Genomic DNA, 25,567 nt, shown 5'->3' with positions numbered 1-25,567 from the left:
AATTCCTTTAATGTGTCTCATTCAAAAACAGTAGTCCTGCAAAAACAGTAGGATAGTTGCTATACTCAAATCCCGTGACAGCCAGGGTGTATTTTCTGCAGTGCATTTCCAACAGAGCACATACAGTTGAAGTCAGCAACTGGAGCCACTCTGAACCGAAGCTTGGAGAGCATTATGATACAGATAGTTGAAGAACCTGTTTGTATTCTGAGGCCTCTGATCACTCCTATCAACAACACAGAAATTCTTCTAGACTGCCGGTTCGCTTAGGTGTCTATACTGTCTTAAGTGACTATAGGCAAAGGCAGCAACCATGAGAAAAGGCTGGTAAAAGATGTGTGAAAAGATGTCAGTCTGCAAGCTTAGAAGGAGGGAGGGAGAGGAAGAGAGAGAGAGAGGGGCTTTAGAGGAGTAAAATTGAATTCGTAGTTTAATTTGAATAGATAAATTAAGATGTTTCATAAATACATATACACATGTATGTGTTGCTTAATTGTGACTGTTTTCTGCAGTGTCCTCAGCACCAAGAAATAAAGTAGAAAGAGCAACTATAGAAGCAGTATTAATATTACAAATTTTTAAAAAGTAGTGTTGGAAGCAAATGGATGGTTCTGTTTTCTGCTCAAGTCAGTTCACTTTCCTGGCTGCCTCTCTTTTTTTCTGAGTGGAACACTTAGCAATTATTTTTTCTCTGAGAGATGTTATGATGATTGCTCCGGGATAGCTTACCATGTTATATGGTAGCTTACTATGATATGTCACATACAAAAGTTGTGGTTCATCAAATGCTTCCCTAGTACCAAAAAGGTTTTTTGCAGAGTATATTGTAAAGTAGCAGTTAAGCTGCAGGCCAGAAACTTATTGATGTCATAAAAATATAGGGAACAAACCTTTATCTAAACTCGCACCTTGCGATATATATAAAATGATGCTGAGAAAATAGAGACTTGGAAGTTGGGAAACAGATACAATGGGAGCAGTATGACAAAAATCCTACTTAAGATGGAGAACAGTAGATTTGTGGAGAGCACTGTATGTTACGGTGCCTTCAAAACCTGGAGACAGGGCATGGTGTCCTAGAAAGTCCTTTACAGCCATGTAGTCCTGTGTTTCTGAAATCCAAAGAGTAGTCATCTTAGACCACTGATTCTCTAAGTCCTATTTAAAAAGCAAGCAAATAAGAAAGATTATTTCTCTTCTTTAATTCCTCCTCTTCATCTGCTTTTCATTTTAATTCTAATAAAAATGCCTTTATTATGACATAGAATATCTTGTTATTTCCCTAAATACTTTTACAGTGTCAGTGGTTCACCTAGTAAAGATTGTGTTGGTAATTTCGAGTCCTGGTAATTTCCCATATAATTACTCTGCATTTAAATCAAGAAAAGAATGCAGATGCTTAGTGTCTGTCAAAGTTCATATAAAGAGAATTAGGCACTGCTTCCCCCTACTCCCCCCAAGACTACTTTGAAGTGTCTTCTAAGTATGTTCGTGTGTTTTCCTATGATTACTACATTTCAGTATTTTGGCTAAAAAAAAGTCTTTTTTTCTCAAAATTGGTTTGGTCTCATTTTTGCTTAACTGTAAAGAGGGAGGCTGGTTTGGGGTTTTTTTGTTTGTTTTTTTGGCAAGGCAGCAAGAAATTGGAGAAGCTGGTATTTCCAAATTTCTCTAAAGCAGGCCATTTCTGACCTGGTTCACAAGTAATGCTATTCTCTTCAGCAGATATTTTTGAGTGTCAGTTTTACTGAAGGCAGACTTGTGGTGATCTCAGCATCTGTAACTTAAAAAAATGAAATAAAAAAGACTTGTTTTTCTAGAGAGAGACAGATATTGAAGTCGCTTACCTGACTGAAGGCAACATATGCCAAAATGTCTGTCAGAGAAGCTGGCTAAGAAGTCGTGTCTGCCCTTGCTTGTTCATTCCTCCCCACTGTCCCTCAGTTGGGCTGATATAATTGCTGAGAGGAGCTGGACTACTCACTGAAACAATTTCAGTGATCCCCCCCTTTTTTGTGGGGGTATTTTAAATTGAAATCAATTTCAGGTTGCAGTGTTCGGGGATGTTTCACCCCTCACTTGTCAGTTGTTTGCGGAATGCTTTGTGCTTCCTTTGTAAAGTGCTTTGAAAGGTGTATCAGAAAAGATCCGTACTTGTTACAGCTCTGCTGAGAAGGATGCTTGAATTAGAGTTGTTCTGGTATTGAGAAGTGAAATTTGGTTTATTGTAATAATACTTTGGAAAATCATATTAAAGAAAAACAAAATATACCTCCTATAGCAGTCAATAGAAGGATAGTTTGATAGATTTCTTTTAAATAAATTAAGCTAAATAACATTGGTGGTGAATACTAGTAAAGACTTTATTGACATTTATAAGGGTTGTCCATTTTTCATTGCAATGAAAACATTCAAGTGTTCAAATGCGTTTCAAATGCCGCTTAGTTCTGATAAACAACAAGTATGTCTGACAAACAGATGTTAGTTGATCAGCATCTTTATTGTGATGAATTTCTAGGGAAATAGTTTATTTAACAGTATGTTTCAGTAATGTCTTTTACAGGAAACATTTGTTTTGGTTTGAGCAACACCCTTCTCTGCTGTCAGACTTGGTAGAATATAAAATAAGCCAAGTGAAGGGTGGCAGCTGGAAAAGGTTAAAAATTGTCAACATTGTATCATGATAAAGCTTCTGACTGCAAATCATTAATTGTTTAGTTAACTTGAATCACACAAGGACACACACAGATCACGTACTTAACTTTGAGAGTATACATGAAGTTATTAGGAACTGGGCTTAGATCATTGATGATTTTTTCATGATGGAAATATTAAACAAAAGCATCAAACTTTTTGAGTTAGAAATCAGAGCAGAAAAATGTGTTGATAGCTCTTAATGCATAACCTAATGTATCGATACTACTGTATGCAATGTGATCGTAGTGCAAGTAGTCTAGAGGCGATGACAGTGGCGATATGCCAGTTAAGTTATTCATTCAACTGTATAAATATCCCTGTTGGACTTCACATTTAACAAAACATTTCCTATGGAAGTAAATTTCAGGTATTTTCATTTTTTGACAGCTGTATTAAATGAACTTCCCTATTTATATTCTTTAGGCAGGAAAAATGATACAAGTAAAATTCTGTGCTTCATACTGGTATTTTTTCTCTTAGAGCACTTTTAAAACCTTTTTTCTTTAGAATAGTCTTAAAAATACCATCTCATAAAATAACTGTCTGGAATTCCTTGAAGCTCATGGTTTGGCTTCTGAAGTTTTTAAACAAATAGACTGTCAGAAATTGGTGTGGATTCACTTCCAGAATTAATGCTTCATTCGCAATAGATCAATACCCAGAAATATCAGAAGACTAAAGATGTATCAGATACCAAAAACACCAAACATTGTTTTAATTACTCAAATAGAAGAAAGCTGGATAATTTTTACTTGCCTATGAAGAATGTTCTGCTTAAGCCAAAACAAATTCTTTACCAGTTCTTTTAGAAAGTCTGGAAGTATTTAAGTTTCTCTCCTCTGCTTATGAGACAATGCCTGTTAGTGAGCCAGTGCTACATGGGATAATACTCTTCATTCGTAACAACCTGTCATTCATCCGGTCAGTAAGCCAATTAAGTGTGTGTGTTAATTGTTTCAGTAATACAGTTTATTAAATTTGAGGGTTTTTTACTGTGTTTGTCATGCCTATAGGGGGAAAAGAAAAAAAGAAGCAACAATCCAAGGTCTGTGCCTGTTGAATAGTTTACAGAAAGTTAAACAGTGTATCCATTCACTTCTGCTATTGTGGTATGTGAAATGCAGTCTTTTGAGTTGAATCCCAGAGTCATTAGCTATTAACTCAAGCAAAGCACCTATCGATTTCAATCATAGTTAATCATGTGACACTCCTTTATTTATGCCTGTATTGTGGTTTTAGCTAACAGCTCGTGACAGGGATTTGTAGATAGGTCACACAGGAGTGGGAGTCCCAGGAAACGTTGCGGTCCCTCGGCCAGAATCCTCTGCGGTTGCCCTGACACTAATTGCCAGACTGGGCTCTGTAACGCAGTTGAACAAGGAGCTGAATAAATTCCTCCTACTGCCTCAGCAGAGGGATTCGAGGATATAATCCCTCCTTTTCCCTGGCATTGGAAAACATATGAAACCTCGGTGGTAGTGCACAACTCAAGTACTGTTAGCTCTCCAAGACTGTGGAGATGGGACAGAAGCTGGAGTCTGGACAGGGGAACAAAGAGGTGATGTGGCTTGGGGTGGCCTTTGTGCACCAGCACAGGGTCAGCCAGAATTTCAGTCTACCAGTGGGAATATTCAGTACTTCCTTCAGTTATATAAAATATTGGCATAGAAGCCCAGGCACGCATGGGGAAAAATATGTGGATCGAAACAATACTTTCAGTGTCTGTGAGTGCTTTACCCAGGAATAACTTTGTTTTATAGCAGTACCATGTGTGCCTCGTACTGCTGCTACTGCTGAGCCTCTTTCAGCACAGTTGAGCTCTTTTATACCAATCCTTCATGACTTCTTTGCCTTCTAAACCAGTAAGAATTATCTCCAAATCATAAGGTTCTGACAGATGTATCATTCATGAAAAATCTGTTCTCTCTCTCTATGAGGCATTTTCCAGAAGTCCTCAAGAATACAGGCTAGATTAGTTTAAAATGTGTGTGGATGATGGATAGAAAAGTGTAAACCAAAGCTTAGAGAATGGCATCATCTTCATGCATAGTGCAAGCTAAGTGCTTGTGTTTAACTTCCCTGCTTATTTTAGGCTCATGCTTATGTGTTGCAGTTGTGTTGAATGCTGAGACAAACTAAAAATAGTTATGGATTCCCCCAAGTGACTTTTCCAGTCGCTTGTGACTCAGACACTGGAACAGACTGTCTGAAGAACTGCGTTCTTAGTAGTAGGAAGCGGGTAAGACTTTTGAAGTGGACAGAAATTACCTAAAAGTTTTTGAGACCTGTAGAAACAGAGCTTCAGTTCATTGATGCTTAGGGTTTGTGAAAGGGAGGAGCATCTTAAGAAATTGTCGCTGGCTAGGAAACAGTTTGTGTGGTGCCATGAGTGTTGAAAGTACCAGAAGCACTATTAGATGTACCAGAGAAATCAGGGTTTATTAGCCATGGAAGAACTCTCTGTTTCTGCTTGGCTTAAGACTTTGCAGAGCAGTCATTTTTTCTGATGCATAGCTCCAAAATTACACAGATCTTACACGACTAGGAGCCCCATGTGGCAGTTGCTTTTCCTCACTGGCCAGTTTCTACAATGATCTGGATGTTAACCAAATTATCATTGATTCTTCAAGCTTTAATTCACCATAGAGGCAGTGGGAGCAGCAGCTTTAATCATTGCCAGTTTTTACTGACAGGACTACAAACCACAGTTGCCAGATGACTCAGACTTTGGCATCCTTATTTTTGCTCATGGTTTTTATATGGAAATTTGAAAAAGTTATGACCACAGAGATCATGATTTTCAGTAGAATGCAAATGCTGTAGCACCACACCTAAACTAGAAGTGGGCTTTAGTCCATCATCTTCCTCCTTTTTTTTTTTCTTTTTTTATATGCTTTTAATTTACTACTGTTAAATGACATCTTTTCTATTCTTGCGAAAAAGGGGGAAAAAAAAAAAGGGCCAGTTCATGGTTTCATGTTAGTGGAGTCTTGCCTTGACACACACGAGCTGCTGCGATGTGTCCTTGAGGCTTGTGACCTTGCAGAGGAAGACTGGGTGTTAGGTAATGTGCCTCGCTGCCCAAATGCTTCATTTCTGAGATCATGAGGGGAGGTGCAGCACCAGCCTTGATTCCTCCCATTTCTTTTCGGGGAGAGGAGAGTTGTAAAACTGAGGCACAAGGTAGGGGCAGAAGAGTTGAGTGCAAATTCAGCTGACTCTCAGTAACAGCCACAGTATACGACTTCAGTAAGTGGCTTCTCTGTCTTTGAAGAAGCAATCCCAGCTCTAGGAAAGGAATTGAGCACTGTAATTATAGGGTAAAACTGAGTAGCTGTGATAATAGAGGAAAATGATCCTTCCTAGAGCATGCACACCTGGGATGTGGGTTGAGAAACCAGCATTGTGTAAAGATGTAATGTGAATTCTCTAAGGTCTTAGGGGAGCCTCTTGGAGGAGACATTATGAATACTCTCCAGCTGAAGCATTTTTGAGCTTCTGGGAACTGCAACAAGATCTTTATATCATCTAGCTAGAGGCAGTTGAAAGAGATAGTTCCAGTTTTGAAAACAGCCGAGCTGCTGCAGCAGGGGGGAGTTGTGCAGAATTCCCTGTTTGTGCATCTTAATGGCCTTTGTGAAGTGCCAGGCTGAGAGTAAGCCTGGGACTGCATCTGAAAGGTGGGACCTGGTTTGATACTTTACTGTTTTAACACAGCAAAACACTATCCAGGCCAGGACTGTTTCTTACCCCTTGGAACGTGGGAAAATTTATCACAAGACCCCCTGTGGACAGTAATGTGAAATAGACTCCTAAAGTTGCTCAATAACTGAGCACTCTCTTGTAACCTCTTTGGCCACTCTGTTCTTTATGCTGTTCATGGGTCACCCTAAAATGAGGCTCAAAGCACAAGCGGTGCCACCCTGTATAGGGGTGATGTGCAGAGGCGCACCATAACTTCGCTAAGTTGCCCTGGTGCAACTTTTCCCTGGTGGAAAGCTCCATTTCCCAAGAGAGGCTGGCTTTCACGGGGACAGAGGATGCTCCCAGCTGCTCACACATCCCTTGACAGATGTATAAGCTTCACATGCAGCAAGTGCTGAGTTGCTGCAGGTTGCACATTCGTTTGGTGTTTAAACGGTGAACAGGTGCTGCTTTTAATTTGTTTCTGAGATATTTCAGGGGGCGCCTGGGGAGTATCTGTGAAAAAGGGGCAGAGATGGCTGGGGTGATGCCAGCCCTATGCCATGCAAAGAGGGGACCCTCTGAGTCAGAGCCCTGACATTGTGGGGTAGCCTGCTATCCTGTTAGCATTCACACTGTGAAGCTACACAGAGTAACCGTGTACTTCAGAAACATCATTGACTCAGGGGTGTCAACACAATTAGGAACACACTGGAAAATTTTTGGGAAGGTTGGAGGAAGCTGTCAGTGCCTGTGCATTCAGCATGCATCCCCGCTGCGGATTGACTGGGTTACCATCTGAAGTAAAAGCAACCACAAGGCCACAGCCTGTGCCATATGATGAGCCAGCTGTCTTAAGCTGAAAGCTAAGCAGCAGTGAGCATTATATACTGTCAGGAAGGAAGGTTAGATTCGGGAAGGTCTATTCACTGCGTACCGAGGATTTGCACTTCAGCACATTTGAATTGTTTGCTGCAGTGCCTATTTATATCAACGTTCGCTTTGAAAGTGTTACTAAGTGCAGCTGTTGTGTGCTTCTCTTGTGCTTTGTGCATGTTCATTTTATACCTAATTGACAGGTTTAGGTGTATTTTTTCCTGCATCTCAGAACACATTTAAGCTTTCTTTACCATGCAAAAATGAAGAAAATTGCAAAAGTCAAGAACATAACTACTGCAGTCTTAGCTTCTGAAAATTAGTATTATTAATAAAAAGCATAATAAGTATATTCTTGTTTGGGGGGAGGGGGGAAGGACCATTGACCTCAGAAATCATTGCAAGATTAATTTAAATATTTGCAAGAGACACTTGTTTAGAATAACACAGACATCACTAACTTCTGCTTCAGTCATCTTATCTGTGTTACCTTCTTCAGTATCTGGACAGTGGAATCTGTCATTATACTTTGGCAACTTTCAGTAAGTGGTCATTAAACATAAGTTGGCAGGAAGTTGAGGCTTCTTACTAGGAAATAACATTATAGAAATCAGTCATACTTCTTGTGTTTCTTTGAGAGTAATTAGAAAAGTATTTGAGATAATTTGTACAGCTTTTGAAAAAGTGGACAAGCATGTTTTTATGCGGAGAAACATAGGGAATAGGTGCCAATGGTGAGTTGTTACCTTGGAAATATACTCACTCATTCCTGTGACATACTCTTCTCTTCTGTTTCTTTCTCCTTCTTTTCAAGTTGACACCAGCAAAGATAATAATGTCACGTAATTTGCTCATGCCCGTGTACAGAGACATTGCAATGCATGGGCACTATTTAAGTTCAGCTAAGAGCTCCGGTGGATCTTCAGTGTCTTAGCAAGAGGTTGACCCAAGATGATTGAAACAGAACATTGTACTAGAAGTGAGCATCATGTAGTATCACTAACCAGCATATTCTTTACCTGACTATTACAGTGTGGCAAAGCACTTCCTGGCCTTTCCAAGCAAGAAGACTGCTGTGGAACCGTGGGTACTTCCTGGGGTTTTAACAAATGCCAGAAATGTCCCAAGAAGCCGTGTAAGTGCCAATTTGTTGTTATTCTCTGGATAAGTTTATGGCTTTTTTTCCTCTCAAGTAGTATTTTTCCTTTTTCAAAAAAAAAAAAAAATAGAGGAACCTAGTGGAAAGAATATGCTATGGTTTGATTAGGGACAGGTTGCAGAAACTGGAATTGTCCTCCGTGCCAGCAAAGTTACAATATGCAGGCAGCGGGTGCAGCCAGCAAAGTTAATGTCGTTGGGGTTTTTCCCCTTCCTCCTCCTTTATGTCAGTGGTGCACTGTTGCGTTTTCTCAGTGCTGGAAGGGTAATGCATTGAATCATCTTACCTCTTCCAGCTGGATTTATTTTTTTAAAAGTTTGCACAGAAATGTTGAATTACAGAGGCGCCGGTTACTGCTTGGAGAGAATGCAGTGACCTCTTGGGACTGCAGATGAACTTTCAAGTTTGGGGCCAAAGTTTTCAAGGCTCTGAATTGTCAGTTACATTTTTTTGCTCTGTTTTTGAAGTATCTTCCTCATCAATTAGGAAATTACAAAGACTTTCTTCATTGTTTTGTTATGATTTGACTTCATATTATAATGAGAAAGAAATTTCAAATTATTTGCATGATAGGTGAAGCTAGTCTCTTAAACTTTTTGTGAATTACATTATTGTTGCGCAGGAGTGCTTCTCTGTCGTTTCATGTTTTCATCACTAAATGAAAGATGAGAAAAGATAATGTAATCTCTGTTTTGCAGATGGAGTGGATCTGCATTTAGAGGGCCAAAAATAGTGCAGGGAGTTGCAGTCATTCTTATCTAGGTCTTCTGGGCCCCTGTTCATACAGATAGCAATGCTGGAAAGTGTTCAGTGTTTGGTTTTTTTTTTTAGAAACATATTTTTGTCTGTAAGCCTTAATGTGGATGTAAATACAATTCCAGCAGAAAATCTGCTGGTATTCCTACTTCTCTGACTTCTCCTTCCACAGGAGAGTGATGTAAATTTATGCTGACTCAGTCTGATCTGCCAGCTTATGAAGCACTTAAATTTAGCACTTTGGAGTATGTTTATCTTATGATGTGCTTCTGAAAGAGAGTGTCCTTGGGGTCTTTGAGGGTTATAGTTAGTAAAAGACTCAGGTATCTAAATTTTTATTCCTGTGGCACATAAATACAGTTTCTAACAGAGACATGCATTCTGCATTGGTGTGTGAATTGTGAAACGTGTCCTGATTTTACAGCTTTCTTCAAAGTAGCAGCAATTTAACTACAACTGAAATTCTTGTTCATCAGAAGCATGTAGAATGTTGCTTAGTAGATGTAGGTGTGCCATGAGAAAAATCACAAAAGCCCGAAATGTGCTTCGATGAAAAACTGGTTGGAACTACTAATAGAAATTTTTGGCGCCCAGTTCAAAGGTAAAGCCCATTTGCTAGTTCTTCATAGCTCAGGTAAAACACTGGTCATCTCAGCCCAGAATACACAATGAACAACATGTTGATCAGGCAGCTAGCTGCCTCATGCCAACATGCTCGGCATGATGTTAAGAGCAAACAAACAGGGAAACGCTGGGACAGACCATGTCCGAAATCCTGGTCCACAGATGCTTCCTAGGTGGGTACAGAGAAGTGCCTGAACTCACTCTAAAGCCTCTCCTGAAGGGAAGTCCACCACCCTTTTTTCAAAGCACTGAATAAGAATTTTTTTTTTTTTTTTTTTGAAACACTAATGGGATGAGCACTGTCCCTTTATTAGGAAAGCTTAATGGCTAGCATGCTTGCTCAAGATGGGGCAATCCAGAGTTTCTTTATCTGCCAGAAGAATTTCTAATCTACATATTATCCCTATGAGGAGATGCCCTGAACTGTAAAATGTAGAAACAGTTCTTGGAACAGGACTGGGAACCCAGTCTCTTTCCCAGTGTCCTTAATTACTTATAGTATGAGTCATGCTTATTCCTGCTTTCTGGCTCAATCTGGAGTTGTTTTTTTGAATGTAACTGTATGATTTCAAGAGAAGACAGAGAATGTTGCCACTTGGAATAATCCTGCCCTTGTGATTAAGGCGTTCCTGGAAAGTAAGGGTTTGTGTCTCCTAGACATAATGGGATATGTTTCTCATCTTTCTAGGTGGGAGCTTTCACTGTACATTAGTATTTTAGGAAGGGAGGAGGAGATGGGTGCACTGTCTGTTTTCACCAGGTTAAAAATACAGTTGTCATCTGCCACTGCATCATATCAAGAGTATGATTTGGTAGGTGTATGCTTCAAGAATATTCACTGAAGCTTTGGTAGAGGTATATGTATTTTCTTAGTCTAGATTTGATTTGGGAATGAGTTAGGCATGATGTTATTCAATCATGCCATGACTTATGGCAATTCTGCATGGGTGCAAATGGCAAATTTTCAGATTTCTAAGAACTTAAGGTGATAAATTTGGAGTGTTGCAGGACTTTAAATGATCTTACAGCCTTTTAGAGCTTTATAGATGTTCAGTTTGAACTTGAACTTTCATATCTGTGGTGGATCTGGGCCTAAGTGTCCTTTGGGCATAGGTCTAAAATTAAGCCTCATGTCAGTATCAGTGTGTTATGCTCCTGTAGAGCAAACAATTTCCAAAGATAAACATAAATTTATGGTGAGATTTAATGACAGTGTGGAGTAGTTGCTTAATGATTTGTATTTCATCAAGTATTTTAATTTTTTTTTACAATAATGGAATGTTTCGGTGGTTAAAAGAGTATGCATATATGTATTTATATATTTTTAGATAGATTTTTATATTTTATATATATATATGATATCGGATGGAAAAACTTGGTAGTCAAGTAAATTATTAGTAAGTTATCAGTTAAGTGATGTCCGCGGTAGTGTCTCAGCAGGCAAAGTTAGTCCCACATTAGTCCCATGTACTTTTAACCTGTTCCGATACGTCACTAAATTGGTATTACCCTTTTTATTGTAGACTTTTTGGAAGCACACAGAATTCCTTTTGCTTTTATGGGTCTATGCTTCATGGGCTTCATTTAAGATTGACCTGTTTTTATAATAATACATAATCAGGTTGCGTTTAATGTGTTCTTCTCCAAAATCCACTTCATCAAATATTTAAGCATATACTTCAGTCTCATTAGCAGACCATTTTCTTCCCTTTTCAGTCTGCTTCTCAAGGATGTATATAAGTTTGCATGTATCTTGTTTCCATGGACTTAAATAGGGCTTTGTCACTTTGTAAAGATGTGCTTGTGTATTTTGGGTAACAGCTTCTGTCAGGGCTTCTGTCTTGTTGCAAGATGAAGTGCCTTGGCTTGAGACAGCTCCCACGTCTGTAAGTTTACAGGTTATTCAGTATTACTGGAAAACAAAAGAAGAAATTTTGGAACAGATCTGCATTTTTGAGGGCTTCTACAGAAGACGACTTTAAAGACAAAGGGTTTTTCTGTGCTACATGGGGAATGTTATGTTCAGGATCCTTGCTAACAGTTAATAATTACAAACAGGTAGTCTAAGCGAGTAAAGGGTAAGTAATGTCCAACTCCCTCCAGCTCCCACATGGATCACTAGCCATCACTGAACAAACTCCTTACTCTACTGCGACCTGCTTACGTTGGTGCTCTTTGCAGAAGGAAGAAAACAGCTGCTAGTAAGCCGCTATTTCCTGTTCAGTGTGGGAGTAGGAGGATGAAGAGAGAGGGAGAGGTTAAAATCTCTGACCTCACTCCACCACTGCACTTTCTAGAGCAGCTGAGTCACCCTGGAAGGGAAAATACGTTGCAGCACTGGAAAAGGTCTGGCGCAGCACTGGAAAAGGTCTGGCACAGCTTATGGGCTGGTGCTCTTCCTCTGTTTCCTCCGCCAGGCTCTACTGCAGGGTACTATTCCTGCCCACAAAAAGTTAGAGACTCTCTTGGGTTTAGTGTGAATTGAATCAGGTCTGTAATGGCAAAGACAGATAAGTTAGGACATAATCAGTGCAATTATGAATCTGAGTCTGCCGACATGAGCATTAGGAGTTTCATTGGCCTTTTTGGGGACCAGGAATAGAGCAATGCATTGCACTTTTGAAGATCTCACCTTAGATTTCAACTGTTTTTAATATTAACATTGTGAAAAGATTGGATCTGCCTTGAAAACAAATGTGTAGCTACCACTTTATGGTGAGAGACGAAATGTTCAAATTTTAATTTGTGTTAAAATCGTTGTAGTCAATGTAAAGATGGAAAAGTATGTGTTCAAAACTGTAAGAACGTTGTTGTATTTTCACTTGTACTGGTTTTGTGTTTAACCATTTTATTACTTTAAGCAATCTCTAAGTAGAATCTTGATGTTCTAATTAAGAAGTTATTTTAAATAAAATTTTAAATAATTCACAGCAATTTGAAATAAGACTTTCTCACTCCAAAAACTGCTACTCAAGATCATTACTTAAATTTTTCCTGAAAATAGGAAAGGTTTTAGAACTAATGAAAATATTTTTTTTTTTCTTTTGTTTATCCTTAAAGTCAACCAGTTACCAGTTTTAAAATAAGCTGCAAGGATAAATGTGCAATTCAGGCATTATGTGTGAAGTGAAGCCAATTGAAAACATTATCTCACTCAGTTGTTCTGTCTTATTTGACAGTTCATATACAGTAAAGATGGAAAGTAATGTGTTTGATTTTTATTTTTTTTTCGGCCTGCTGAACATTTAGAACACTTCTAAAGGAAAAAAGATATCTGACTAAATGTAAGGTATCTCTGTTGTAGCATTCAAATTTTGAAAAAATCTCTTGACTCTTATTAAAGGCAGTTTTGTGACCATAGTGCTGAAAGTTTAGTCCTATATGTTTAATAAAGTACTGGGCTTTGCCAAGAGTTAGCTTTTAGTGCATAACCATGCAAAGAAGTTACTGCTCTCACTTATGGTGTTATAACAGTTTAAGAATCAATAAACAGTTTTCTGTAGTCTCAAAGGCAACCTTAAGTGGGGAAAGAGACGATAAATAGAAATAAAAAGCTAGTTAACTGAACATTTTCTATTTTGGCAAAATTGAATTCAGTCTGTATTTTGCAGTGTTGTTATGCCCTTGACAGTTTACACTGATCAGTCTTTCAATATTCAGCAACTCTACTAGGTAAATCACAAATGTGCCTTTTTCTTTTTTTTTGCCTTGTTTGAAAAGTTTATTTGCATCTGTTTTCTCTGTATTTCAAATATTTTTTGATTCAGTGTGGCAGGAGAAATGACACCCAACAATTTTGATTAACATTGAAGATATTTCTGCTTTCTAAAACGGCTTTCAGTTTTAAAATCATTGAGTTTCCATCATGAACCTTAAACTTTATCTTTTCCCAACATGATGTTTGTAGCTGGTTTGGGAAAGTAATTATTTGAGAACAACTAGGATGAAAGATAATGTCCTATTTCAAAGATTTCTTTTTTGGAAAAAATATAAATTAGACTGGATAACTGAAGACTTAGGTGGTATATATGTGGAAAGAGATGGAATTAAGGTTATCTGTGCAACCTTTAATTTTAATTTCTTGACCTTTTATGCTTAACCACACATCATAAAAACTCATAATGATTTTTTTTATAGTTACATAATAACGTGGCTGTCAGGCTCTCTAAATAAGCATATAAATCAGCAGTATTTAACTGACATAATTTTTTTTTCAGCTTACCATGGATACAGTCCTATGATGGAATGCCCACAAGGTTACAAGAGGATCAATGCTACGTTTTGTCAAGGTATGATAGTGCCCATAATTGGTGGTGTTTGTTTTGAGTACCAGTTTTCTCTGACAGATTCTTTGATGTTTATGACTTAGATGAAAGAATCCAGTCCACTGATTTGTATTTGGGATAAAATGTTGAGGCTACTTTTAACTCTGTCCAAATATTGGCAACTCCATAGAGTGTTTTTTGGGGTTTTTTTTGCTCCAGGCAATCAGCTTTTAAAACTTTTACATATACTCTTGTTTCCTTTGATAATGTATAAGGATGACTTCATAAGGATTCATTTACTTTGTTTTTCAGTAGAAATACATTGTTCTATCAGTTCTTATGCTAAACAGTGAACCTGCAGACTTATTCAGTTAAGTCAGATGAAACTAGCAATAGAGAATAATTTCTATAATCATGAAAGTATAGAGTAATTGCAGAACAATTCCTTTGGATTTAAGAGATTAGACACAACAGTACTGAGAACAGCCAGATAATTTCACTGGCAAGTGGAAGTGAAAAACCATGTGTACCTGGCTGCAATGTAAAGCAGTGACGCATGTACTTCAAGAATGTGCATAGTGCAGGTGAGGATGTGTGGAGTTAGACGCTGCATAAGTTTCGTTACTCTGAGATCACGTCTTATCTCCTGGCTGTAAGCATAGAAGTTATCAAAACATTGTGGGATCTGCATGATCACGCAGCTACACAGAAAGGTTTGGGGCAGGTCCCTTCCAACCCTATGATTCTATGATTTAGATTCTCCTGGTCTATGGTGTCTGTATCTGACAAAGCTGAAGATATGACTATAGACATATACTTGTTCTTTCTGTGTATTTTGGAATATTGAACAGCAGTGCCAGATGAGGGTGTAGGAAAAAGCTTAATTGCTTGTCCGACTTGTTTGGCATAGCTCAAGTAAACAAGAGAAAGGAGCTCTGAGAAGATGTGAGCAATCCTGCAGTGGTGCTCTGGAGGGAGATTTGGGAAGGAAGGGAAGAATGAGTTCAAGTGAGGCTGATACTGGCTTGTGGTCAGGCTTGTTGGTCGTTATTGACGCTGCAAGGGTAAAATAGGTCTCCAAAAAATAGTACTGATGGTGGAGAGAAGGAGAAAATGAAGTGTTAAAGGATATGTAGGCACTTTGGAGATAAAGTGAATTGTATTTAATGGGAAACTTTCAGTTAGCACGTTGATGAAGGAATATGCAGTAGCTAACTATATAGAGAAATGATTTTACCAATCAAAAAAATACAGTTTGTAGAGCACTAAATACAAACATCCAGCTGCTTCCACTGCTGAGGGAGATGTGAGCTGCTATCTGAAAGTATAGGCACTTGAGCCTGTCTGCTGCTCAGTTCTCTACCTAGTGGTTTACCAGCTTGCAGGGTAAAGCAAGCTGGTAAACCTCCATTTTGGAGGTTTGTGAGAGAAAATTCAGCTGAGTCAAAATAGTAAAAAATTAAATGGAGGAGAGCTGCAAATTGTATCTCAAGAGCTTGTTCCCTGATCTGCAGTAAAAGGCTGTAGAGTCCTCTTAATAAATAAAAGGGATGGGGAGGTGTTGATGGCAACTTACTGATGAGGATTGCAAAGTAAAAAGGTGAAGGAGGTGAGTGTAAGGCCATCTTTTCACGCCTCATATTAAACACGTAGGTGGTGCATATATTTCAGCAAGATATTTTCAGCCATTTCGAAAGAGATTGTCTCATTCGCATATTAGTTACAAGGTTTTTCAGAGACTGCAAAAGAAAGGATTTCTAACTTTCAGCACAGAAGGTGTCTGGAAGATGCCATGATGCATTAGTCCCTCTGAACATGGTCCAGGAGAGACAGGAGCTTTTGATATCTCCAGTAGTTGTGCATAAACCCCACTGTATACACAGTCGTTTCCTGGACAGCAGCAATGTAGCAGGCATTTAAAGGCGAGTAGGGCACTCAGTTTTGGTTTTTTTTTTTTCAAGGGATTGTACCTAGGTGTTGGCAAACCTTGTTTCATGGAAACTAAGATCCTTAATCAGGGTCTACAGGCGGTTAAACAATGATCTGGTTCTTGTGAAGGTTGCCAGAAGTAGGCCAGGAAGTTGTTTCACTGAGCAGTGACAGGCTGATAGAGAGGGAGAACATATGTTTCTGGGCAGGAGCATAAGAGGTAGCTAAGTCCTGCCATGGTAGTGTGCAAAAATAGATCCGTACCTGGTAGACTAGTCATTGTTTGTTGTACTAGGTTATGATAGTTTTTCCGCTGACACATTTTTGTACTACATAACTAACACTGCAAGAAATATGAGGCTTTAAATAGTTTGTTTTACTAATGCTATCATTGTCCCAGAAGAGAGCAAGCTGTAGACTCTAAATATAACTTGTTGATACATGGAAACTTATAACCTAGAGTTTAATCAGATAATAGGAGTTGGATTATCCCACTAGGAGGTAGACTGTTGATGAATTGAGGATGGGGACAATCTCTTAACTTTCTGGAGAGGACAGAGGTGGTGACTGCTGCCCCCTTTTTGCCTTATCGAGGCTCGGGTGGCTTCTCTGTAATTTACTCGCCAACACACTCCAAAAAGGAGGTACAAATAAGGAAGGAACTTGGAGAAGGAATACTCATGAAACAAATCCAGGATGAAATTTAGTCCTATTGAAGTAAGTAACAAGATTACTGTTTTCTTTCAGAGGGTCAGGATTCTGAGCTCTCTTTGAACGGTCATCAGGAAAACTAGCTTCATATGTGAAAGTTGCTGGCAGGATGCATTTCAGTCCTGAAATGGTCATTAGCATGGGCTTCTCAATGGGTCAGGCAAAAGTGTCGTTTGTGTTTATCTAAAAACAGCAGATGTGGGGTTTTTTTAGAGGAGAAGAGAGCAGGGCTAATGAAGAAACAGCTGCCTGTATCACAAACACAGAGCAAAGCAACAGCAATAGCTGTGAAAAGAAAACTGTTTAAGCTGCTGGTGGGGGAGTATTCGTATGCTTGTTATAATCCTTGCAATTAAATTGTAAAGGAATGGCACAGCATGTCCATATGCAAGTATACATTTTAATTAGATTATTCTTTGCTGAAAGAGTGTGCATGCTGTGTCCGTGCTCAGAAAGGGCCAGCATTGCCAGACCAAATAGTAATGGGGATATATTTCTGAATCCCTGCCTGCAGCTAAGAGAGATTGCTGTTTTCACCTAGATATCGTCCAATTTCCACTGCCTTTGAAAACTCAGGCCTAAAAGCCTAATTAACCTTTTGTTCTACATTGTTATTGCAGTCAAAAGGCTCCCTAGTTTACAAAGGCTATGTAGTATTAGTGTGATTAATAACCAGATCCTCATTTTTTTTTCCTTTCAAGTGAGTGAACTAATGTAATGAAACATTCTTCTCTGTAATGTGTATGTAGGACAACAAAGAACCATCTGTGGGTATGCTAATTCAAACAGTTTAGTGTAATTGGTATCAAGAAAGTTTTTCTCCCCCTCAGTAATTATCTTTTCAATGGGATGATTTATTACATGTACACACATGGATGCCCTGAGGCTGTCATTAAAGCCAAAATACAGCTTATCAGAGTTGCAACTTCTTTGTCAGAATCCACATGCAATGTTAATTTCTGATTCCCTGTTTAGAATTCTACTTACTGTTTCCTTCTGCTAATGGTTTTCTTGGAAAACTGAAGCAGAATGAAAAAAACAGCTGGTGAAAAGGCTGGATTCCTTTTTCAGGAAACGAACATATTGCCAATAGAGCACTTTAAAAATCTTATCTTGAAGAACTGGAAAAATACCTGAAAACTTTGTTGTTTTTCAATGAAGTAAGAAGTTGTGCATGTAAGTTCTTGAAAAGTCTCCATATGCTTAATATTAAATGTATATGAGCTTGCAGAAACTAGTACTTCTATGTTGATGGATCAAATTCTGTAATCATCTGCTCTGGGGACCTCAAGCTTTTTTCCCTTGGCTTCATCATGGTTTAAAATCAATTTTGAAGTTATATTCCCCCTCCTACGTTTGTCCCTAAAATGCAGTAATAAATTTCTTTTCTCTGCATGCTGTATATATATTTTAATACTTTTAAGTAGTAAAAGAGCCTAACTTCATAAGAAATGCTATTTAATGTTTCTTAGCTACTAAGTTAACAACCGTCTTTCAAGGAAGTTCTTTTGTGATGAGCATACTGAGCAATAAATATATCTCCAGAAACTGGGTTGGGTTGCTGTTTGGACATTGATTATGTGTTTGAAAAGTGTGGCTCTGCAAACTTGCGTTCCATTAAATTCCACGCAGAAGCACAAAACGAGTTGGATTGATTTATCCTGCTGCTACTCTTGCAGAAATCAGTGGACCGTTTCTTAGAATAAGCGATTTTTTTTTTTCTTTAATTTAAAAAAAAAATATTGCAGTTGTTTCATTAGCAACCAAACCTTGTTGTTTGTTTCTTTTACCCCTTGTTGTTCTCACTAATCAGGCTAATATCAAAACATTCAGCTCTAATGAAGGCAGTAAAATCTGGATATTATATTTTTCATAGAACTGTGGATATTATTAGTGGTTAACAATATAGCTATAGCAGAAATAGTTGGAATAGTATTTTCAGTGGTGTTAGTAGGTACAGTTGTAATTGATTTTTATAAAGAGAATAAAAAATGATGCCTGCATATTGATCCGATTTGGAGATCATTCAGTCAGATGGCACTTCCAGTGAAGCCTAGCGTGTACCTACCAGAATGAGTCAAATTGTCACAAACGAGACATAAATTATATATTCCATTCTTAATTTACACCATGCGATATTGTGCATAATAAAGCACTTAACTGCATGAAAACTTCTGTTAAGGCAGATACTACTAAATAACATTTAATGACTGACCACTAGGTCATTTCTAATTAAGAAATTGCCCAGTACTTTGAAAAATTCTAATTAGTATGTAGTTGATCTAGAAGGCTTGCTATGTTTAGTTACAGCAAAGTGTCTTAAGTGTGTGTGATTCTTATTGAAAGGTAAGTTGCTTTGTGTCAAAAGGTGATAAACATTTTGCGTTCAGTTTTATTACTTGGTCATTTAAACAGACTCATTCCGTTCTTGAAAAGCATAGAAATCTGGTTTCAGAGCTAAGTGCACAAGTCCCCCTTCAGAAATTTACCTTTTCATGTTGCTTGGGCCTTGAATCAGCTGTGGGCTGCTGATGTTGAAATTGCTTGTGTCCTCCAGCACCGGGCACTTGGGACCAAGGGAATGAGAAGGGCTGCAGTACTCTGTAGCCACAAGTTTATTCTGAATATTTTAGTGCAGCTACCGGGGCTGCAGTGGTCTGACGAGGCTTTCTGCTTATACAGGTTCCCTTTCTTGGTCCAGTTTTCATAAGAACCGTATGGATATCAAGACTGTCCTAGCTGGAGGCTGTTGCTTATTTAGTTTTTATGCTTTGTTGTCTGTGTCATGTGTTGTCCTAAAAATTGTGAAATTATGCATTGTTTTCTTCTCTTTATGCATGTACTGTGACTTTGAGAATCTGAATTTTTTGTCTATTGAGACATTTATTCATGTTATCAAAAATCACCTACCAAATGTGTAATGCACATTGCACTGTATACAAATGAGATCTGTTGTTTCAAAAGAGGGATTATTATTTTAATTAGCCTAAATCACTTCTTAGCATTCTTCAGCCTTGTTTATGAAAATTTTAAATTTCTTTTAGTTACTTCAACATAATAGAGTAAAAAAAACCGAAACCCTGATCCAGTTTTAATAGGTGACACTATCATTTCAAAGTTATCAGTGCTCCTGAAAATAAATTTGACTGCATTCTTTATGTGAATGCTAGCAATGATTTCTTTCAAAAAAAATTAAAGACTATTTTTGTTTACATTTGCATTGTTCAAAATTCTCGTGGTGACCCCTGACTCTTGAATTCACAGACTGTTTTCCTTGAGCAAAAATATTTTCTATAAAATGAATAGATAAATTTAAATAATGTACTGTCAGAAGATTGCAGCTTTGACCAGAACACATTAATAAAGATGTACGTTGAGTTCTAGAATTTTGGTTTTGAGTTAAATGCTTAAATGTGGTTAAATGCTCCATAGTGTGATGATTTTGATGAGCATAAATTCAATGCATTAAGCATGGAGGTGAAAGAATGTATTTCATTATATAGGAATGTTTCAAATTCCAGTGTGTCTGTGACCAAATATGGGCCTCGCTCGCTATCTGAAAAGAGTAGAGAGTGGACGTGCTCCATGTGTCCAAATGAGCTATAAGGCTGAAGGGAGAGAAGACAGCTTTACACCACCTTAGTGTTTCCTGTGAATTCTGCATTAGGCCAGCTGGGCCTGGGTGGTCTGAAGAGCTGTTATAATGGTTAACACAGCCAAAACACAGTGAACTTCTCTTCCTTAAATACTCTTCCAGCTGGAGGCTGCCAAAGGGAAACACTACAGGGCTGATATTCCAACTGTCAGCTTTTGTAAGTTGGTCTATAGCAGAACAGCTCTCTGCTGATCAGCTAGTCCTTCTGCACCACTTCGCTAGAGCAGGCATCGAGCTCTTCGCGTTGTGTTGATCTGCTAATGTGTAGAAGACCAGTAGGCTGTGAAGCATTTTCATATTTGCTTGCTGAGCAATCTAAGTAAAGTATTTCAGTAAATGGGCAAATTAAAGGAGGTTATAGTAGCTTTATGATGCACCCAGTAAATCACTCAGCATGTTTTATAGTAACAGAGCAAAGCATATTCTTTCAGCAGTTAAGTGACGGGTACAGATCTCATTATAAGTAGGCATAGGAATTTTTCCTAGGATTGAGTGTTTACACTTGGCATGGTTTATTATTCTTGGAGAAAGGATACTCAGGCTATATTATGGTGTCATTAATCCTGGAATAAAGCTAAAATGATTCACTTCCTGAACGTGATTGAATTAGGCATGCCATTGCTCAAGGAAAGGTAGGAGAACATTGCATGTAGGTTTCCAGTGGAGAACTAAAGTAGTGTTGAACAGCAGCTAATGCAGCCCCAAAGAGTGTTTTAATCTACTTTAAAAGCCATTATAGAAATGGAGAATGCAAGCAGAACATTGGAAGATAATACCTGCTGCAGAATGTCCTCCCCTCCAGCACAGATTTCTTTCATACATCGTCATACAGTGGAGAGAGGAAGATATTATACTACATTGCACCCTTCTGTACACAAATACCTATACAACAGCCAGAGGGAAACCTTCCATTAGGTGTATAAATGCTTTGTCACTTAAATTTAAGTGCCTTAGAACAGAATTTGATCCCATATCTAACTTCGCTCCTTTTAAAGTTTTGATTCATATATTTCTTTTTCAGTCATAAAAATTCCCCAGTGTGCAATGCATGTAAGAGACCTGAACAAGTAAATCAATACTTGAGTAAAAGAGCCCGACCATCATAATATAGATTGAGAAGTTGAAAAGCCACTGGAGTTCTACGTCTTTAAGCAAGGAAGAACTGTTTAGAGAAATGGAACAAATAAGGCTTAAGGGGGTTTTTTTAAGTTTTCTGTTTTTTCTTTCTTCTGCACTCTTCAGTCCTTCCCTAAATCACAGCTATTAGAATAAAACAGGTTGTTGTATTAACTGCTGACTGCACTTAGACTTAATGAAATTTAATTTAGTATTGTGATATTCACGCCACATAATTGGAAATGTGTGTGTGTCTGCGCTCATGAGTGAAAACTGAGGTCAGTTCTTCATCTGATTCTGTTAACTATTTGTGGAACAAGATTCTGGTTTCAAAACACAGTTTTGATTTGGGATGTTTCTAATGTGAAACCTTGAACATTGCCTTACCCCTGACAAAAATCTAAATAAAATTTCTTCATGAGTATTCTTAGAAAGCAAGGAGAAAAAGACATGAGTAATGTGCACTTTCACTTTAATATCAGAGTTATCAGTTCATTTCCATCTTCTATCTACTAATTTATGTCTGTAAAGTTCTTTGAAGATGAAGTTGGTTTTGGACTTAGTAAAACTATATATAATTATCATGGTTTATAACAAGTTCAAAGTTAACGTGCTTTCTTGTTTGAATAATGTTGTTCCCATCTTCCTCCTTCGCTTCTGTTTGGTTTTGGAGGTTTGGTTTGTTGGGTTTTTTTAAGTCATGAAGATTACTTCATTCATAGTAACACTCTTCACATGAGCAGACAGGCATTCAGTTAGGAAATGTTTTTTTTTTAGCCTGTTTTTCCCCAGGAAATTCAGTGGCAGTGAGTCATTAACACATTACGTTTTCTGAGAGCAGGTTGACCTGACACCCAGTAGACCTATAAAAATCTGTGGGAAGGTATCAAACGATAACTGCTGTTGTTAAGAGAGCCTGTTTTAAGTTCTCCTTAGTGGGGAAGATTGTGGGATAGATTAGCAGCAGTTTGGTTACAGCATCTGGGTTGTTCAAAGCTGGGAGCACTGTGGTGGCTCTGGAGTAGAGCGTGGTGGTTGACCTCACCATATATCAAGCTGTGTGCTTACAAGAGGATATAAGAGGAGTCAAGACACGGTAGCCTCATCTATACAGTACTGCAGCATCGCTGTCAAGACCCTGGTTATGGTAAAGCTTCTGTGTATTTGGATGAACTTGTGAGAGTGCAGTTACCAACAGGGCCTCTGAAATGGCATGTGGCTTCCACTGCCATCTCAACAGATCCAAAGTAAGAGTAAAGCTCTCATTTCTAGTCAAAACTTTCATGGAGACAGACTATCAAGTCAAGGAGCACAAGGAGCACAGTGTATCAAGAACCAGTTCCATGTATTTGGCATGTATAATACTAAAAAGTAACAGCAAAGGGCCACACTGTCAGTGAGCGCAGAATGCCAACACTTCTTTCATGCCAACGGGGTTACACCAGTTTATTACCATTGAGAAGGGCCAAGTCATTCACATTGTCAAGCAACAACTAACTAATACAAAATCAATGTTTTATTTACCAGTTCTTTGTAAATCATAAATAACAGCACCTACTGTGAGAGTTTGCTGGGGAGCCATGCAAGGTACTGTGGGGAAAAACTCTGTGCTTAATCTTTTTTTTCTGTATCAGAGAGGCATTTTTACGCAGAGGCTTTTTACCAGTGGAACTTCATTACTCTGTTTTCCTTGGAAGCTGAAAATTAATATTTAGTTGCCTTCAGAAAATTTTATTTACCTATGTATGGTTTTATGGTACTGCTACATAGCCCCTTAAACTATTTCCTCTGTGTAGATTAAGGTGTTTGATCTACAAGCATGTCATCAGTTTGTACTTTTACACAACAAAAGATTATTCAGACAACTTTAAAGTAGTTGTTTCTTTAGTTTTTACAATGGAGCAAATGAGTTCTCATTGCTATACTAATTTAAAACCGAAATGTTTTTTATCTCCATATACAAGAAATAGAGGGCTAAAAAGAAAAAAAAAAAAAGTCTGTTAGTCTTGAATCAGATTTCTTTTCCAGCTGCCTGAACAAATTGACTCCAGTGCAATTTGCACAGCTGGGCAGGCTGGCAGATGGTAGGAAGCATTTTGGGTAAGGTAGCCTTTTACCACAGTCTGAAATAAAATGATGTAGATAGTAAATCTGCAGGGTTTGGGTTATTGGGGTTTTTTTTAGCCAAAGTTGTTAAATAAACACTAATCTTACATGTATGTATGTTTCTTTTGAAAATTTGAAGGGTTTTTTCATCAACTTGTGGCTTGTTTCTGTTGAATCCCTAGATAGGCTTGTGTAATCCAGCATAGAGTATCAGCTCAGTAATTCAATGAGCTCATTGAGAAGACATGACTTGGAAAAGAGGCATAAAAATACACTATAATTAAGTTATGCTGAAGCATCGGTACATGCACAATAAAGTTAACTTTAAAAATTGGACAAATTTAACAAGAGACATATCCATATCAGGAACTCTAGAAAGAACATTCATTGGTATTTACATACATATAAACTGGTACTGAATTGTAGCAGTGCCCACATTAAATAGCAATAACAGAGTACATGTGAATGGGGTGTTACATTTCTAAATACTAGACATACAAGAACAGTTCATGTGGGAAGAGATTTAGTACAGAGGCAGTAATGACAGCTCCTGTGAACGGAGTATTTGCCTATTAGTAGGCAAAACTCTAAAACAGATTCTGCCAGTATCACCAAATGCACCCGATACATTCCTATGCCAGTTTTTCTCAGCAGTGACAAGAAATAAATTTCAGATTTGTAAAAGGTGTGTTTCTATTTAGATTATATTTAAATTCAATTTACTTTAAAATTCACAATTACAGTTTATCTGTATAAAGACTTAATATAAGTTATGTTTAAAAAGTTTTCATTATAAAATCCAAGTAGCACAGTTTTGTTACTAGGTGTTCAATATCACTCAGCTAGTTGAAGTCTGTAACATGCAATTAGAATTTAAGTACAAAGCCAGATTTTGTACCCTCTTCGGCAGAACAGAATTTTTTCTTCATTTCACTGTAAATATATGTATGTATATGCATTTAAGTTCAGTAGTTAAGTTATTCAAAATTGAAAAACTGCTTGAGAATTATAACAACAGACATAATTTTTTTCTTTCTACAATGTACAGATATAGTTCTGCAAACTTAAAAGATATAGTTTATTTGAGTAGAACAGATAATACTAGCATTGTGAATAAAATTATTCAAACTCCAGTTAAAAAGCACATTTCATAAATATTTTTTTCTCTTCTTATCTATCTGTGTCTTTGCAGGATTTTGCTTTTTTTTTTTTTTACATGCCTATATACTTTCAGGATTCGAATAATAAAATTTATCCATATATAGATTTTTAACATTCCATAAAATGAAGCTTGATGCAAACAATGAGTAAAAATCATCATCTAATAAATGAAAGGTGCATCATTAGTCATTTTAAACACTGAAAGTATGAATGCACTTATGTAATGCTATGTAATTACTTACCTTGCTTAAATACGTATAGAATGGTGGAGTTACCCTCCTAGATAGGAAGGAAGAATTCCAAATTTTTCACAATGGTGACATATAAGCAAATAGGTAATGTGTTTCAACGGTTAACAAACAAGAGACTTGGTTTCCTTGGAAATAAGAACTATAAAATCAAAGTCAAATTAATATTATTTTAAATAAGTTGCCTTTTTCACTGATTTAAAGTTTAAATGCTGTCTTCACCAGACAAAGCATTTCTGCTAATTCTACATGGATATATATCCCAGAAAAAGTGATAAGAAAAAGCGGTGTGTTACGAATGTCCCCTGGCAGTTATTTTCTTTTTTTTTTTTTTTTTAACTAGTGGTATAGGTTCATTTTCCCATAAAAAAAAATGTGTATTTAGAATTTGTAAAGGGAGAAAGTTGTTAAAAGATGTCTGGCAATTACAATGTAGAAAGCGAGCAATTATTTTCACTATATGTACCAATATCAACAAGTAACTAATGTTAAATGATAAAAAGCAAAAGCCAGCTTAGAAGGAAAGAGCACAGTCCTTGTTAAAAATATGTATCTTAATTTTTAATTTTTTATATTATCT

General features: G+C 37.5%; 1 protein-coding gene across 8 annotated transcripts in view; it reads left to right on the top strand.

Annotated features, from left to right (window-relative positions):
- LTBP1 (latent transforming growth factor beta binding protein 1) overlaps positions 1–25,567 on the top strand; it is a 202,061-nt gene that overhangs the window by 96,821 nt on the left and 79,673 nt on the right. For all 8 annotated transcript variants that reach the window (XM_054196709.1, XM_054196705.1, XM_054196708.1 and 5 more), the window contains 2 exons: positions 8,290–8,392; positions 14,014–14,085. In XM_054196709.1, the coding sequence (XP_054052684.1) occupies positions 8,290–8,392; positions 14,014–14,085 (175 nt within the window). The remainder of the gene's footprint in view (positions 1–8,289; positions 8,393–14,013; positions 14,086–25,567) is intronic.

The sequence above is a fragment of the Rissa tridactyla genome, chromosome 3 (assembly GCF_028500815.1).
Source record: "Rissa tridactyla isolate bRisTri1 chromosome 3, bRisTri1.patW.cur.20221130, whole genome shotgun sequence".
In the NCBI taxonomy this organism is placed as follows: Eukaryota; Metazoa; Chordata; class Aves; order Charadriiformes; family Laridae; genus Rissa; species Rissa tridactyla.
This window is presented reverse-complemented; position numbering and strand designations above follow the sequence as displayed.